Source organism: Lepus europaeus, chromosome 22, assembly GCF_033115175.1.
Source record: "Lepus europaeus isolate LE1 chromosome 22, mLepTim1.pri, whole genome shotgun sequence".
Classification (NCBI taxonomy): domain Eukaryota; kingdom Metazoa; phylum Chordata; class Mammalia; order Lagomorpha; family Leporidae; genus Lepus; species Lepus europaeus.
In genome coordinates, this window is record NC_084848.1 from 10,520,351 (window position 1) to 10,533,991 (window position 13,641).

At 58.1% G+C, this 13,641-nt stretch overlaps 1 protein-coding gene across 1 annotated transcript in view; it reads left to right on the plus strand.

The window, feature by feature from the left end:
* Positions 1-13,641, plus strand: part of FBLN5 (fibulin 5) — an 80,297-nt gene that overhangs the window by 54,321 nt on the left and 12,335 nt on the right. Inside the window, exons 5-8 of the mRNA XM_062181563.1 lie at positions 64-186; positions 3,687-3,803; positions 9,094-9,213; positions 13,309-13,431. Of these exons, the coding sequence (XP_062037547.1) occupies positions 64-186; positions 3,687-3,803; positions 9,094-9,213; positions 13,309-13,431 (483 nt within the window). The remainder of the gene's footprint in view (positions 1-63; positions 187-3,686; positions 3,804-9,093; positions 9,214-13,308; positions 13,432-13,641) is intronic.

Below are 13,641 nucleotides of genomic sequence, written 5' to 3' on the forward strand. Positions count from 1 at the left end.
CGGGTGGTGACCCGGGGCTCCAGAACACATGGGTGCTCTCTCTGGCATATTTTTGTGTTACAGACGTGGACGAGTGTGCAACGGATTCCCACCAGTGCAACCCTACCCAGATCTGCATCAACACCGAAGGAGGGTACACCTGCTCCTGCACCGACGGATACTGGCTTCTGGAAGGCCAGTGCTTAGGTACCAGCTGTCCGGGGCGCGTGGCACTCTTGGGAGTTAATGGTTCCAGGCTGTTGTGAGATGTGGGCGTGGCTGGTGGTAAGCGTAGGGAACCTTCCTTTGGTGGGGAGGGGTGGGGTAGACGCTTGTGGAGCTTACGGATATTACCACTGTCATGCCGTCTTCACAGTTCTTTAAACTTCATTTATTTGAGAGATGGAGAAAGAGCTCCCATCTACCATTTCACTCCCCCTCAATGCCCACAGTGGCTGGGATTTGGCCAGGCCAAAGCCAGAAGCCAGCTCAATTCTGGTCTCTGAGATGGGTGGCAGGGACCCAATTACTTCACAGGAGAGTGGAGTCAGAAGCCAAAGCCAGGAGTCGAACTCAGGCACCCGGACGTGGGATGTGGGCATTGTAACCGGCATCTCGGCTGTGGGGCCGAATGCCTGCCCCTGCACTGTGGCTCTTGGCTGTGCCTTTCAGGATTTTATCTGGGGCTTCTCCTGCTCTCAGGAAGTTTCTCCTAAGCTGGGAAGTGATAGAGGGAAGGCTACTCTGCCCTAGTTAGAAATCGTACTAAAGAGAAATGAGCACTTTTGCCTAGAAGAGAACGTTCCAAGTCTCAAATGTGGACTAATAGGTCCAGACAGACATCGCATCCTCCCAACACCTCATCTCCGTCTCCGCCCGCCACGCTCTCTGCTCGCCATGACCTCTGCCTGCCACGCCCCCTCTGCTCGCCGTGACCTCTCCTTTTACTGCTGAGGGGTCCGCCGTCACCCACCGGGGATGGCGTCCTTGCGGTTGGCATCGGCTCTCTGATCTTTCTGTTTATTTTTACTGGAGAGCTTTCTTCCTTCCCTCTCCACTGGTTCTGGGCTCAGCCAAGGGAATGAATTCATAGGAATATCCAGCTGTCACTTCAAGTTCTATTTCTAGGGTGTGATTTCTATGCTGTGTTTTCTTGGAAAAGTCCTGCCGGTTTGAGTTGTCTGAGACGCTGTTCTGTGGCCTGAAAGCCGGTGCCGGAGCAGCAAAGAAACCGATCCAGGCAGCATCGTGGACACAGAACAGAACAGAAACTGCTTCTTTCCAAGGCTGGCTTGATGGAGGCAGAAATCGGGTCCACCCTGGAGGCCTGACCGACCAGCCCAGCTTGGCTTCCTCGGCTTTCCAGACACGCACGGCAGAGTGCTGCATGATGTCTGAGGACATGGCAGTCACAATGCATGTAAACCGACCTCTGTTCCCGTGGGGAGTGGGATACTATTGATGTGAACACACACAGATCCCTGGGAGGGGGCTGTTTGTGTAGGAACTGCATATGTAGAACGCCAGAGCTGGAAGGGATGTAGATCTTATGTCAGAGTTGGAGACTGCAGCTCAGAGAGGAGGGACAGTTTGGACCACGTTGAAGTGAGTGGGTTGAGTCTTCCAAGTCTCCTGGTCCTCGGGCCAGTCTTCATTTCCACCACAAGGGGCGCTAGGGAGGCAGAGGCAGCCAGGATACACCTGGCCCCCATGATAGACTTTGAGGCCAGGAACCCCCTTGGGCTCTAGGACCTTCCTCTGCCTGGGAGGGATTTTCTCTTCCACAGAGCACGACACTTGGGGAGGGGTGTTTTGGAGACCTCCCCTGGCACCATGGAGCTCAGTCAGCTCACGCTTCCCATCAGGGGTGGAGACCTTTCTTCCTTAGGGCTGAACACATGGCGTGCCCTGGTCAAATGCGTCTTTCTCTTCCAAAATACAAGTGCTACCCACTACCCCCTCCAGGCACCTAGGGGGGCATTGCTTTTGCAGAACAAGGGACAGATGACCAACTGCACCTGGGGAAGAGGAGCAACTGTACAGGCAGTGGGCTTGCCTTCTTTCTTTTTATTTTATTTTATTTAATCATTTGAGAGGTAGGGTTACAGACAGAGACGGGGGAGACAGAGAGAAAGGTCTTCCCTCCACTGGTTCACTCCCCAAATGGCTGCAGTGATTGGAGCTGAGCTGATCTGAAGCCAGGAGCCAGGAGCTTCTTCTGCTTTGTTTGTTTTTAAAGATTTTAACCAATAGGCTTACATCACACGTTGGAACGCCAGGTTTGAGTCCTCGCTCCTCCACTTCCAGTTCAGCTTCCTGCGAATGCCCTGGGAGACGTAGGTGATGGCCCAAGTCTTCGGGCCGCTGCCACCCTGTGGGCGACCCAGATGGAGATCCCTGGCTCCTGGCTCCAGCTGGGTGCAGCCCTGCCTGTTGCAGGCATTTGGGGAATGAACCAGCAGATGGAAGATTCATTCTCCCCCTCCCCCTCCCCCTCCCCTCCCCCTCCCCCTCTCCCTCTCCTTCTCCCTCTCCCTCTCTCTCTCTCTCTCCCTCTCCAACTCTCCAACTCTCCCTCTCCCTCTCCCTCTCCCTCTCCCTCCCCCTCCCCCTCCCCCTCTCCCTCTCCCTGTCTGCCTTCTCTGTCAACTTTCAAATAAAATGAAAAATAAATAAATAAATAAATAATTGAAAAAGAAGTAAGTGGACCTTAGAGATAAAAGAGAACCTCGGGGCAGGGCACAGGATCCGAGGAGGCTGAACAACGGGACAGGGACTGGGGAGCTGGGGTCCTCTCTGGCAGAGAGACCAAGGTTCTGAGTTGGGGCCAGAGCCCCGGATGGCTGTGCCCTGGTTCCGTGGAACTGGGGTCCAGGGAGGGAATGCGGGTGGTGTAGGGGGAGGAAGGATGAGTTAAGGACCAGCTGCAGCCACAGGCAGGGCGACGGGCCTCCGCGGGAGCTGGTACAGGTGAGGACTCTGTCTCCCCCTGGAGGCTGGTGGTTCGTTCCAGGCGCCCGGCCTTGGAGGAGTGAGTTCCCCAGGCTGTCAGCTCCCGGGGTTGAGAAGCGCTTTCCTGACCGTGTCAGGTGCCCGGTGTCAGCAGGGTCCCGTAGCGCAGCTCTGCTAGAAGGATCCACTCAGCCACAAGGCTGCTGCTTCCCTGGAAGGCAGCGTGGCTTGAAGACATTTTCCATCTGTTCTGGTGCAGGAGAGAGCCAGGGTGAACCACAGCATCCTGAGTTCCTGGACTTGGGTCTTGGGACTGTGGTGCCTCTGCAGTGGCCGGGAGCCTACGGCAGCGATGTTGTGGCTGCTGCTTACGTGTTGAGCTCACCTGTCCCTTCTCAGGGCAGTGAAAAAGTCATAGAGACTCTTGGAATAATAAGACGTGGATAAAATCTGAGAGGGCCTTTTACCCAACATCCCACTCAGAGCAGAAATTCCTCCCGTGACCATCGACCTGCAAGAAGGGCTCAGGTCTTCAGGGACCAGGTGGTTCAGGGAGGTGAGCCTTTGTCGGGAGACTGAGCTTGGAAAGTGGAGAGCATCCTGGCACTTAGTAGGCACGGTTCTAGCACTGGCTGCCTCCTCTCTTTCCTTGTCTGCCCCTGCTCCGGAAGAGATGGGCATTCATGCCACGCTGGCGGTGGCATTGGCGAGAGAGACGGAGACCCGTCTCACCCTGCCTGTGTTTCTGTTTCCAGACATTGATGAATGTCGCTATGGTTACTGCCAGCAGCTCTGTGCGAATGTTCCTGGATCCTATTCCTGTACATGCAACCCTGGTTTTACCCTCAATGAAGATGGAAGGTCTTGCCAAGGTAGGTGACGTGCGAGATAACTTGGACAAGATGCAAAGCCCAGGGCAAAGCCCGGTTGTTACTCTGCATTCCTGTCCCTGTCCAGCCCCCCTCCCACTGCACTGCTCACAGAGCCCGAGAGCTGCGCTGAGCTCCAGCGAACCCACTCGGCAGTGCTGGGAGTCCTGCTGAGGTTAGAACCACAGCCGCCCGGCCGGGGGGCTCACCGCTTCCTGGGTGTGGTTCTCCTCCTGGGCCTGCTGCTGGGGTGACTGGCTGCAACTTGCTCACAGGTCCCGTTGCCTAAGTTCAGTGCCCGAGGCCCAGCGAGAGGCGCTCAGGGCCCCTGGCCCTCAGTGAGTCATGAAATGAACACCTGCAACCTCTGTGGGGTTTGTGGGCGATTTAAGGCCTCGCCCTGCAGCTGCCCTCCATCCTGGGCCAGAGGCTGCTGCCCAACAAAGAACCAACTGCCCAGCAGGCCCCCAGGGCACACTCAGCAGGCCCAGGGCACACTCAGCACACCCACAGGGCACACTCAGCACCACCCACAGGGCACACTCAGCACACCCACAGGACACACTCAGCACACCCCCAGGGCACACTCAGCACACCCACAGGGCACACTCAGCACACCCCCCAGGGCACACTCAGCACCACCCACAGGGCACACTCAGCAGACCCACAGTGCACACTCAGCAGGCCCAGGGCACACTCAGCACACCCACAGGGCACACTCAGCAGGCCCAGGGCATACTCAGCACACCCCCAGGGCACACTCAGCACGCCCCCCAGGGCACACTCAGCACACCCCCAGGGCACACTCAGCACACCCACAGGGCACACTCAGCAGGCCCCCCAGGGCACACTCAGCACACCCCCAGGGCACACTCAGCACACCCCCCAGGGCACACTCAGCAGGCCCAGGGCACACTCAGCACACCCCCCAGGGCACACTCAGCACACCCACAGGGCACACTCAGCAGGCCCAGGGCACACTCAGCACACCCCCAGGGCACACTCAGCACGCCCCCCAGGGCACACTCAGCACACCCCCAGGGCACACTCAGCACCACCAACAGGGCACACTCAGCAGGCCCAGGGCACACTCAGCACGCCCCCCAGGGCACACTCAGCAGGCCCACAGGGCACACTCAGCACACCCCCAGGGCACACTCAGCACGCCCCCCAGGGCACACTCAGCAGGCCCACAGGGCACACTCAGCACACCCCCCAGGGCACACTCAGCACACCCCCAGGGCACACTCAGCACACCCACAGGGCACACTCAGCAGGCCCAGGGCACACTCAGCAGGCCCAGAGGACACACTCAGCACACCCACAGGGCACACTCAGCAAGGCCCACAGAGCACACTCATTCACCCACAGGGCACACTCAGCACACCCACAGGGCACACTCAGCACGCCCACAGGACACACTCAGCAGGCCCACAGGGCACACTCAGCACGCCCACAGGACACACTCAGCAGGCCCACAGGGCACACTCAGCACCACCCACAGTGCACACTCAGCACGCCCCCAGGGCACACTCAGCACGGCCCCAGGGCACACTCAGCAAGGCCCACAGAGCACACTCATTCACCCACAGGGCACACTCAGCACACCCACAGGGCACACTCAGCACACCCACAGGACACACTCAGCACACCCCACAGGGCACACTCAGCACGGCCCACAGAGCACACTCAGCAGGCCTCAAAGCAACAAAGGCCGTCTCTGCTTTTCAAACATTGATAAGGAAGAAAAACAAGCCTTTGTGCCTATGGCTTTCATCTGAAGGTTTCTTGTGCTCAGGAAGTGAATGGGGGACTTCAGACCCAAGGAAGTAGCGCAAGTCCTGCCCCGGGGCCCTGGTCTAGGCCCCCAGGCTCTGGCAGCCACAAGGTCCAGGCCCAGGGTGGAGACTCAGAATGAGCGCTTTGTCTGGAGCCACAGGTTGCGCAGGGCCCACTTCCTCGTCACACCACTGGGCTGCAGCCGGCAGGCGGGCCCCGACCAGCTCCTTGGAGGATTTTCTGTCTCCATTAGCTTAATCGCATCTCAATCGTTGGGTAAACAGGAAAGCATCAGCGGTGCAGAGTTTGAGCCTGGATTCTTGCTAAGTCTCTCCTCCCAGAGCTGGGTCTGCTGATTGTTCCAAGAAGTCTCTCCCTCATACCAGTTGCCAGGGGAGGTCATTTTCTCCTGAGAGTAGAGGCTGGCCTGGGGGGCTGGGGGAGGAAGCTGTCAGAGTCGGCCCTTCCTTCCCACTGGCGTGGAGAGCGGGCGCCTGGCTCCCTTGCTCCTGAGATAAGCGGCTTAGAGCAGATGCAGGCTTCCCATTGCCAAGGCCAGGGGGTGGAGCTGGCAGCCACATTCCCCGCCACCACCAGGAGGCCAGCACGGTGCACCCAGTGCCTGAGGAGCAGCTGTGAGCAGCAGCGCCCAGGGAGACGCATGCCACTCTGGCCCCCAGGGACGAGTCTGAGGCACAGAGCAGACAGGACACCTGATGGTGCCCAGTCTGGCGGCAGGATCAGGCCGCGGGCGCGCACCCGGGCCTGGACACGGGGACTGGGCCCCTGGAGGTTGCATTAGCCGGGCTGTGGGCCACAGTGTATTGAGTCCTGCGTGGAGCTTTTGCCATCCCAATGCCTCGTGCATTGGCATGTCTCTCACTGTCACGGAGCCCCGTCAGCAGCCTTGTGGGGTGCACAGGCGGGAGGTTTGTGACCCTGCTTCACAGATGAGGGAACCAAGGCTCCAGAAGGTCACTGGGCTTGGCCAAGGTCACACAGCCAGGCAGTGGCAGAGCTGAGAATAAAGGCCCAGGCCTCGCTGTCCTGGGCCGTGGTTGGGGTGTGCGGGTGCCCACGCTCAGGGCTGGCAGGAAGGGGCCCTACGGCCACAGGGGGCAGGGTCCTTTGGGTCCTGTGTCCTGTGCTCTGGACTCCACCAGCAGTGTGGGAGGCAGGACTGAGCACAGTCACATCCATGTGGCCAGCATCTGGCCGGAAGTGGGGAACGCCAGCCTACACCTTGTTGGCACTGTCCTGTCCGGGCCTGACTCAGTATTTAGCACTGTGGACATTTTCCTTCCCATCCTGCCCCTGGTGGGGACGCTGCCACCTGCCAGGGGAGGCTGGCGTCTTCTGGGCCCTCCCCTGTGGCTGTGCCGTATTTGATGAGCTTTCCTCTGAGAGCACAGGAGCCTGTGGGCGGGGCACCAGCCCTCCCCTTTGAGAAAAGCCATCAGGCCGCCCAGCACCAAAGCTTTGGCCGCCCAAACGTCCACATGCTTCTCTGCAGTGTGGTTGAAGAGGATGGAGCCCCTCAGCTGAGACTTCATTACTTGTTTATTCATTCATTTTGCTTAAAACGGAGAAACAGAAGGCGAGATTGGGAGCTCTGGTCTGCTGGTTCACTCCTCAAGTGCCTGCGAGCGCCAGGGCGGGGCCAGGCCAGAGACCTGAGCCGGGAGCCCCATGCAGGCCTCCCACGGGGGTGGCAGGAACCCAAGTACCTGAGCCCTCGTCAGCTGCCTCCCAGGGTGCACCCTGATGTAGGGTGGGCGTCCCAAGCTGTATCCTCACCGCTGTGCCCAGTGCCTGCCCCTCAGCTGGAGCACGGCATAGAGGTGCTTGCATTGGATCAGCCCGTGCCAGTGCAGAAGGGGCTCCTCTCCTCCCCTTGGCCCCTGTCGGGGTGAGCTGTGCAGAATGAATCGCGGGTATTGTGGGAAGACCCCCGGCTCCTGTTCCAGTTCTAACCGGGCCCTTGTTGGCTTCTGGATGTGGGCGTATCTGCCAATCTTCAGAAATGTTTGAACAGCTTTATCCATGTGTAGTTGATATATAATACGTTGTATTATTATAGGACACGGTGTCATTCATTTTGATAGATGTTTACCCCACGAAGCCATCACTACACTCATCCCATTAATCCTCGTTCCCTCTGTGGTCCTCTTCCTGACCTGCTGCACCTGTGAAATGGGCAGTGGTCCTGGAGAGGGCTATTGGAAGGCTTACGTGGGTGTGAGATCCTTCATAGTCCGCGGTGGTATTTAGGTGCAGTAACACAAATGTTATTAAAATTGCCGTGATTATTTGTTTACGGGAGGTGTCCAAGGTTTGAAGGTGAGAGAGGAGCTTGGCAGGTGAGGGGTAACCGCAGGTGTGGCCTCGATCACCTCGTGGGTGGCCCTCTGAGAGCAGACCTGCAGGTCTATGTGCACACACATGGGAAATGGTGGTAAAAGAGAAGCTTTTTTTGCTGTTCTCCCCCCAAAATTGAAGTCCATGCAGAGTTTTTTTTTTATCATATTCATTTTGATTTATTTATTTATTCGAAAGTCAGAGTTACACAGAGAGAGGAGAGGCAGAGAGAGAGAGAGGTCCTCCATCCGATGGTTCACTCCCTAATTGGCTGCAATGACCAGAGCTGTGCCAATCCGGAGCCAGGAGCTTCTTCTGGGTCTTCTATGTAGGTGCAGGGACCCAAGGAGTTGGACCATCTTCTACTACTTTCCCAGGCCATAGCAGAGAGCTGGATTGGAAGAGGAGCAGCTAGGTCTCAAACTGGCACCCATATGGGATGCCGGCGCTTTGGGCCAGGGCGTTAACCCGCTGCACCACACACAGGATGGCCCCCACCATATTCATTTTTTACAGGCTTTTTGAAGACCCCTTGTTTGCCCAGATCTCACATTTTTTTTGTGTGTGCCAAATGAAGCCCATGTTTGAATTGCATGTGACACAAACAGTGGGAACACCCTGTAGACGGCGAGTGCACCTGCTGTTTTCTTTTTAAAAATTATTATTATTATTTGACAGAGTTAGACAGTGAGAGAGAGACAGAGAGAAAGGTCTTCCTTCCGTTGGTTCACCCCCCAAATGGCCGCTACAGCTGGAGCTGCGCCGATCCGAAGCCAGGAACCAGGTGCTTCCTCCTGGTCTCCCATGTGGGTGCAGGGCCCAAGCACTTGGGCCATCCTCCACTGCCCTCCCAGGCCACAGCAGAAAGCTGGACTGGAAGAGGAGCAGCTGGGACTAGAACCCGGGGTCCCGGCACTGCAGGCGGAGGATTAACCTAGTGAGCCACTGCGCCGGTCCCTGCACCTGCTGTTTTCTCCCTGCCTGAGCCCTGAGCCCTGAGGGACACGGACGTGAAGGCATTTGGAGCCTGAGACCACGGCCCGCTGCACCCTGGAGTGGAGATGCCTGGTATCCATGACTCTGGTCTCCGGGTGGTGCCTGGTCGGAGCGGACGTTCCGTGTGAGGATGGCCAGTGACGTGCTTTGCTTTCCGCAGACGTGAACGAGTGTGCCACGGAGAACCCCTGCGTGCAAACCTGCGTCAACACCTATGGCTCTTTCATCTGCCGCTGTGACCCCGGCTATGAACTTGAGGATGATGGTGTTCACTGCAGTGGTAATGAGCTCCCGCCTGGACCAGGGGCCTGGGGTGGAGGGCGAGGGCGTCCTGCACAGGTGTTTCCTCTCATTTCCCGGACACACGTCCAGTTTGGGGCATTTCCTGGTGCAAGAGGGTCCAGGGCACACAGAACGGAGATGAATCGGTCCCTGAAAGGTGGGGGAGGGAGCCTCCTCTTCTTGTCACCTGACCCCTTGGTTCAGAAATCAGGGACCTGACATGGGGTTGAGGAGTCACCTGTCCCCAGCTGACTCAGGTCCTAGAGAGGATCAGAGCAGGATCATAGCAGACTCCAGACAGGGTGGGCGGGGATCATGGCAGACTCCAGACAGGGTGGGCGGGGATCACGGCAGACTCCAGACAGGGTGGGCGGGGATCATGGCAGACTCCAGACAGGGTGGGCGGGGATCATGGCAGACTCCAGACAGGGTGGGCGGGGATCATGGCAGACTCGAGACAGGGTGGGCGGGGATCACGGCAGACTCCAGACAGGGTGGGCGGGGATCACGGCAGACTCCAGACAGGGTGGGGGGGATCACGGCAGACTCCAGACAGGGTGGGCGGGGATCACGGCAGACTCCAGACAGGGTGGGCGGGGATCACGGCAGACTCCAGACAGGGTGGGCGGGGATCACGGCAGACTCCAGACAGGGTGGGCGGGGATCACGGCAGACTCCAGACAGGGTGGGCGGGGATCACGGCAGACTCCAGACAGGGTGGGCGGGGATCACGGCAGACTCCAGACAGGGTGGGCGGGGATCATGGCAGACTCCAGACAGGGTGGGCGGGGATCATAGTAGATCTCAGACATGGTGGGCGGGGATCATAGTAGATCTCAGACATGGTGGGCGGGGATCATGGCAGATCTCGAGACACGGTGGGTGGGGCGCAGGAGGCGTGGGATCACGGACATTCCCGTACAGCTCCGAGCCTCCAAGCCTGGCAGACCGTGGGCATGCAATGAGCAGGGCTTGACACGTGAATGAACAATTGGATGTCCAGTGATTGAAAACATCATCCTTTGTTGTGAGAACGTAGAAATTCCTTGTATGCCCAAGGACTGTGACTCTGTGCCCATGCTGGCTTGTTGACGCCATTAGAATTTTCTTAGTAATCTCCTTCTTTTTCCCCCTAGAAAGTTGGGTTTTATTTTCCTAGGCAGTTAGAAAGCTATTCCTAGATTGTCCGCTCCTGGGGACCAGGAATCCATTTCACTGCTGTGACGGTGGGTAGCACCTACCCAGAGCTGTGTACCACTCCTTCCCCTCCTCACCCCACCCATTTCTGCTTCCTTTTCTCTTTCATTCCTTGTTTTCTGTCAACGTACGAGTAAAGAAAACTCCAGGCATCTGCTTTGGGCATCATCATCCGAGTTGTGCAGTAGGAAAATCTAAACTGGTGCTGCTCCACTGGACTTGTTGGAGTAGGGGCCATGCCTAGGGTGCGAGGGTGTGGCTGTCCTAATCCCGGGTGTCACTGTAGCAGGAGCCGCCTAGGAGCATCCCAGGGACCAAGCTCCCCGAAACCCATGAGCGCTTCTCCCTGGGGCCCAGCAAGTCGGGCCACGTGCAGGCAGCTAGAGAGCCTTGGAGCGGGCAGACGTGAGTCCCAGAAACAAGACACCCCCAGGCAGGAAAAGCCGCTGTCTTCCCAAACTGCAGCACCCTCCACCCCTGCTGCACCCCTTAGGGAATCCAAGTTCCCCCCAGGCCCCCTGCAGAGCCGCAGGTGGTGGGCCGTCTGCAGGGACAGTGTGGGAGGCACAGTGGGAGCTAGGCGGGGCTGAGTTCAGATTTTAGCTTTACCCTTGACTGCTGTCTTCAGCCAAGTCACTTCCTAAAAATCCACCAGCTGGTCAACCAAGGGTGGAACAGGCGGGTGTATCTAAGTGGCACTGCAGGTCGCTCTGCCCTCCCTAAGTGGAGGTGTGAGAGACTTCGGGTTTCTCCAGGAGTTTGCACCCTGTGGGGTTTGGGACGGACATGACGTGACTCTCCGTATAGCCTCACTTGCGTGGGCACTGTGTGTCTCCTGCACTTTCCTCCTTCCTTCTCCATCCCCCGCAGCCACAGCTCATGTGTCCCTGGGTGCAGCACCAGACCCTTGCTTGTCCCCTGGATTTGCTGGGCCGAGCTGACCCTAGAAAACCTGGAAGAAGGAAAAGGGCTTCGTGTGTGCGTCCTGCCAGAAAGCAGGCTTGTGCTGCTTCTCGGAGCAGGGTGGAGCCGCAGCCCTTACAGAGTCTGGGAACTGCACAGCCAGAGAACTGGGTGGGGTCCGCGGCAGCTCCTCTGCCCTGTGGGAGGCACTGGCACCTACCTCCAGTCCCAGAATCCCCCAGTCCACCACCCATTAGTCCTGAGCACTGTTACTCAGGGAGGCGCCATAGCATCCTGCATGTGGGACCACAAGGAAGGCTGGCTGGGTTCAAATCCCAGATTCCCTACTTCCGCATGTCTGTGGACTTGGCGTAGAGACCTAACCTCTGCAAGCCTCGATTTTCCTTCCGGACGCAGTGGCAGTGCCTCCCCATAGCGCTGAGCTGGGGGTTAAGTGGGCTGAGGCACGGAGAGCATTTGCCCTGGTGCTTGGCCCACAAGGAGCCTCCAGAGCTGGCAGGTGTCACTGCCCACCCGAGGTACGATCAAAGACTACAGACAGAACCAAAGCAGGGCGCTCTGCTGTGATGGGCGGAGCCAGAGACCTGGGCCTCTTGGAGCTTCCCGGGAAAGCAGGAGGTGAGCTTCTGCCACCCCTCCACTTTGAAATTTGTTGCAGCTGGCTCATAACCCACCACCTGAAGACCCCCGAAGGAAACAGGAAAGACCCTTCCTTCCCGGCTGCGAGGCCTTAGGCGTGCGATTAGAGCCCCGTGGTCCGGGATGAGAGGGAGCGATCCAAGGACGTGTCACAGAGGGAGCAATCCGAGGACATGTCACAGGGGGAACAAGTGAAAGCAAGTTTTTTGGGAAACAACAAATGCAAACATGTTTTCTTTGGCGTGCTTATCGAGTGAGGCTCAAACAAGGGCTCCGGTGCCAAACTGCGTGTGAGGCAGAGACGGCTTTGCTGGGACGCTTGCTTCTGCATCGACTGTCACATCCCACAGGGATGCGCTGTAAAGTCACGTGACCATCCCCACCTCTGCAGCTGGAGGGCCGGTCCAGGCTGGCTGAGGGCACTGCCTCCCCTGTCCCAGGGAGATAGCACCCACACACTCCAGACTTTGTCTTTCAAGGTTTTTTGATGCCGTGGCATTTTTATATAGCACTGACTTCCCTTTCCCCCAGCCTTCCGGGTTTGTCCCTTTTATCCGGGATTCTAGGAACAATCTTGTTCCTCAACTTACTGGGAAGGGGAATTTGCTAAAGTCTCTGGCTCTTGGGGAACAGTTCTACACCCCCAACCCCCCAGCAGGCAAACAGATGTCAGGTCCTTGGCAGGTCTGAAGTGTAGGTGGGCTCACCCGCAGAGCCACTGGACTCCATTGCAAGGAGTTGATGAGACTGTGCCCACGGCAGAGGCTGCTGGGAGCTTTGTGGAGGTGGATTAGAGCTGTGCCAGGGTCAGTGGGTGGCCTCAGCAGGCGGTGAGTGACCCCCCCCCCACTAGAAGAGTTCAGGGAATGAATGAGGGGCTGGCACTGTGGTACAGCAGGTAAAGCTGCCACCCACAACACTGGCATCCCGTATGGCCGCTGGTTCATCTCCTGGCTTCCCACTTCTGACCCAGCTATCTGCTAATGTGCCTGGGAAGATAACAAGATGGCCCAAGTGCGTGGGCCCCTGCCAACCTTGAGGGGAACCCGGATGAAGCTCCAGGCTCCTGGCTTCAGCCTGGTCCAGCCCCAGCCATGGCAGTCATTTGGAGGATGAACCAGTGGCTGGACGATCTTTGTCTCTCCCTCTCTCCTTGTAACTCTGCCTTTCAAACAACTAAGAAATAAATCTTTAAAAAAATAGCACATTAGCAACTTGCTGACAGTAAAGCCGTAGTTTGTTCTGGAGCATGGAGCTGAGTAGCTGACTGCTGAGCTGCCGTGCCTGGGCCGCCTGTGATCATACACAGCGCGTGTGCACCTGTCGCCCCCAGATATGGACGAGTGCAGCTTCTCTGAGTTCCTCTGCCAGCACGAGTGTGTGAACCAGCCCGGCACGTACTTCTGCTCCTGCCCGCCAGGCTACATCCTGCTGGACGACAACCGCAGCTGCCAGGGTGAGGCTGCCCCAGGGCTCGGCCTGGGGGAGGGGGAGGTGGCCCTGACCCAGGGTCACACGCATGTCTTCACCTGCGGCATCTGGTGGCAGGGATGAGATGGGAGTGGGAGCTGGCGGCTCCCAGAGCGGCAGCTCTGAGCAGGATGCCTGGGCCGGTGCCTCCCCTGCCGTGCCTGGTCCTTTGGCCACTTCTGTCATGAACCCTGCA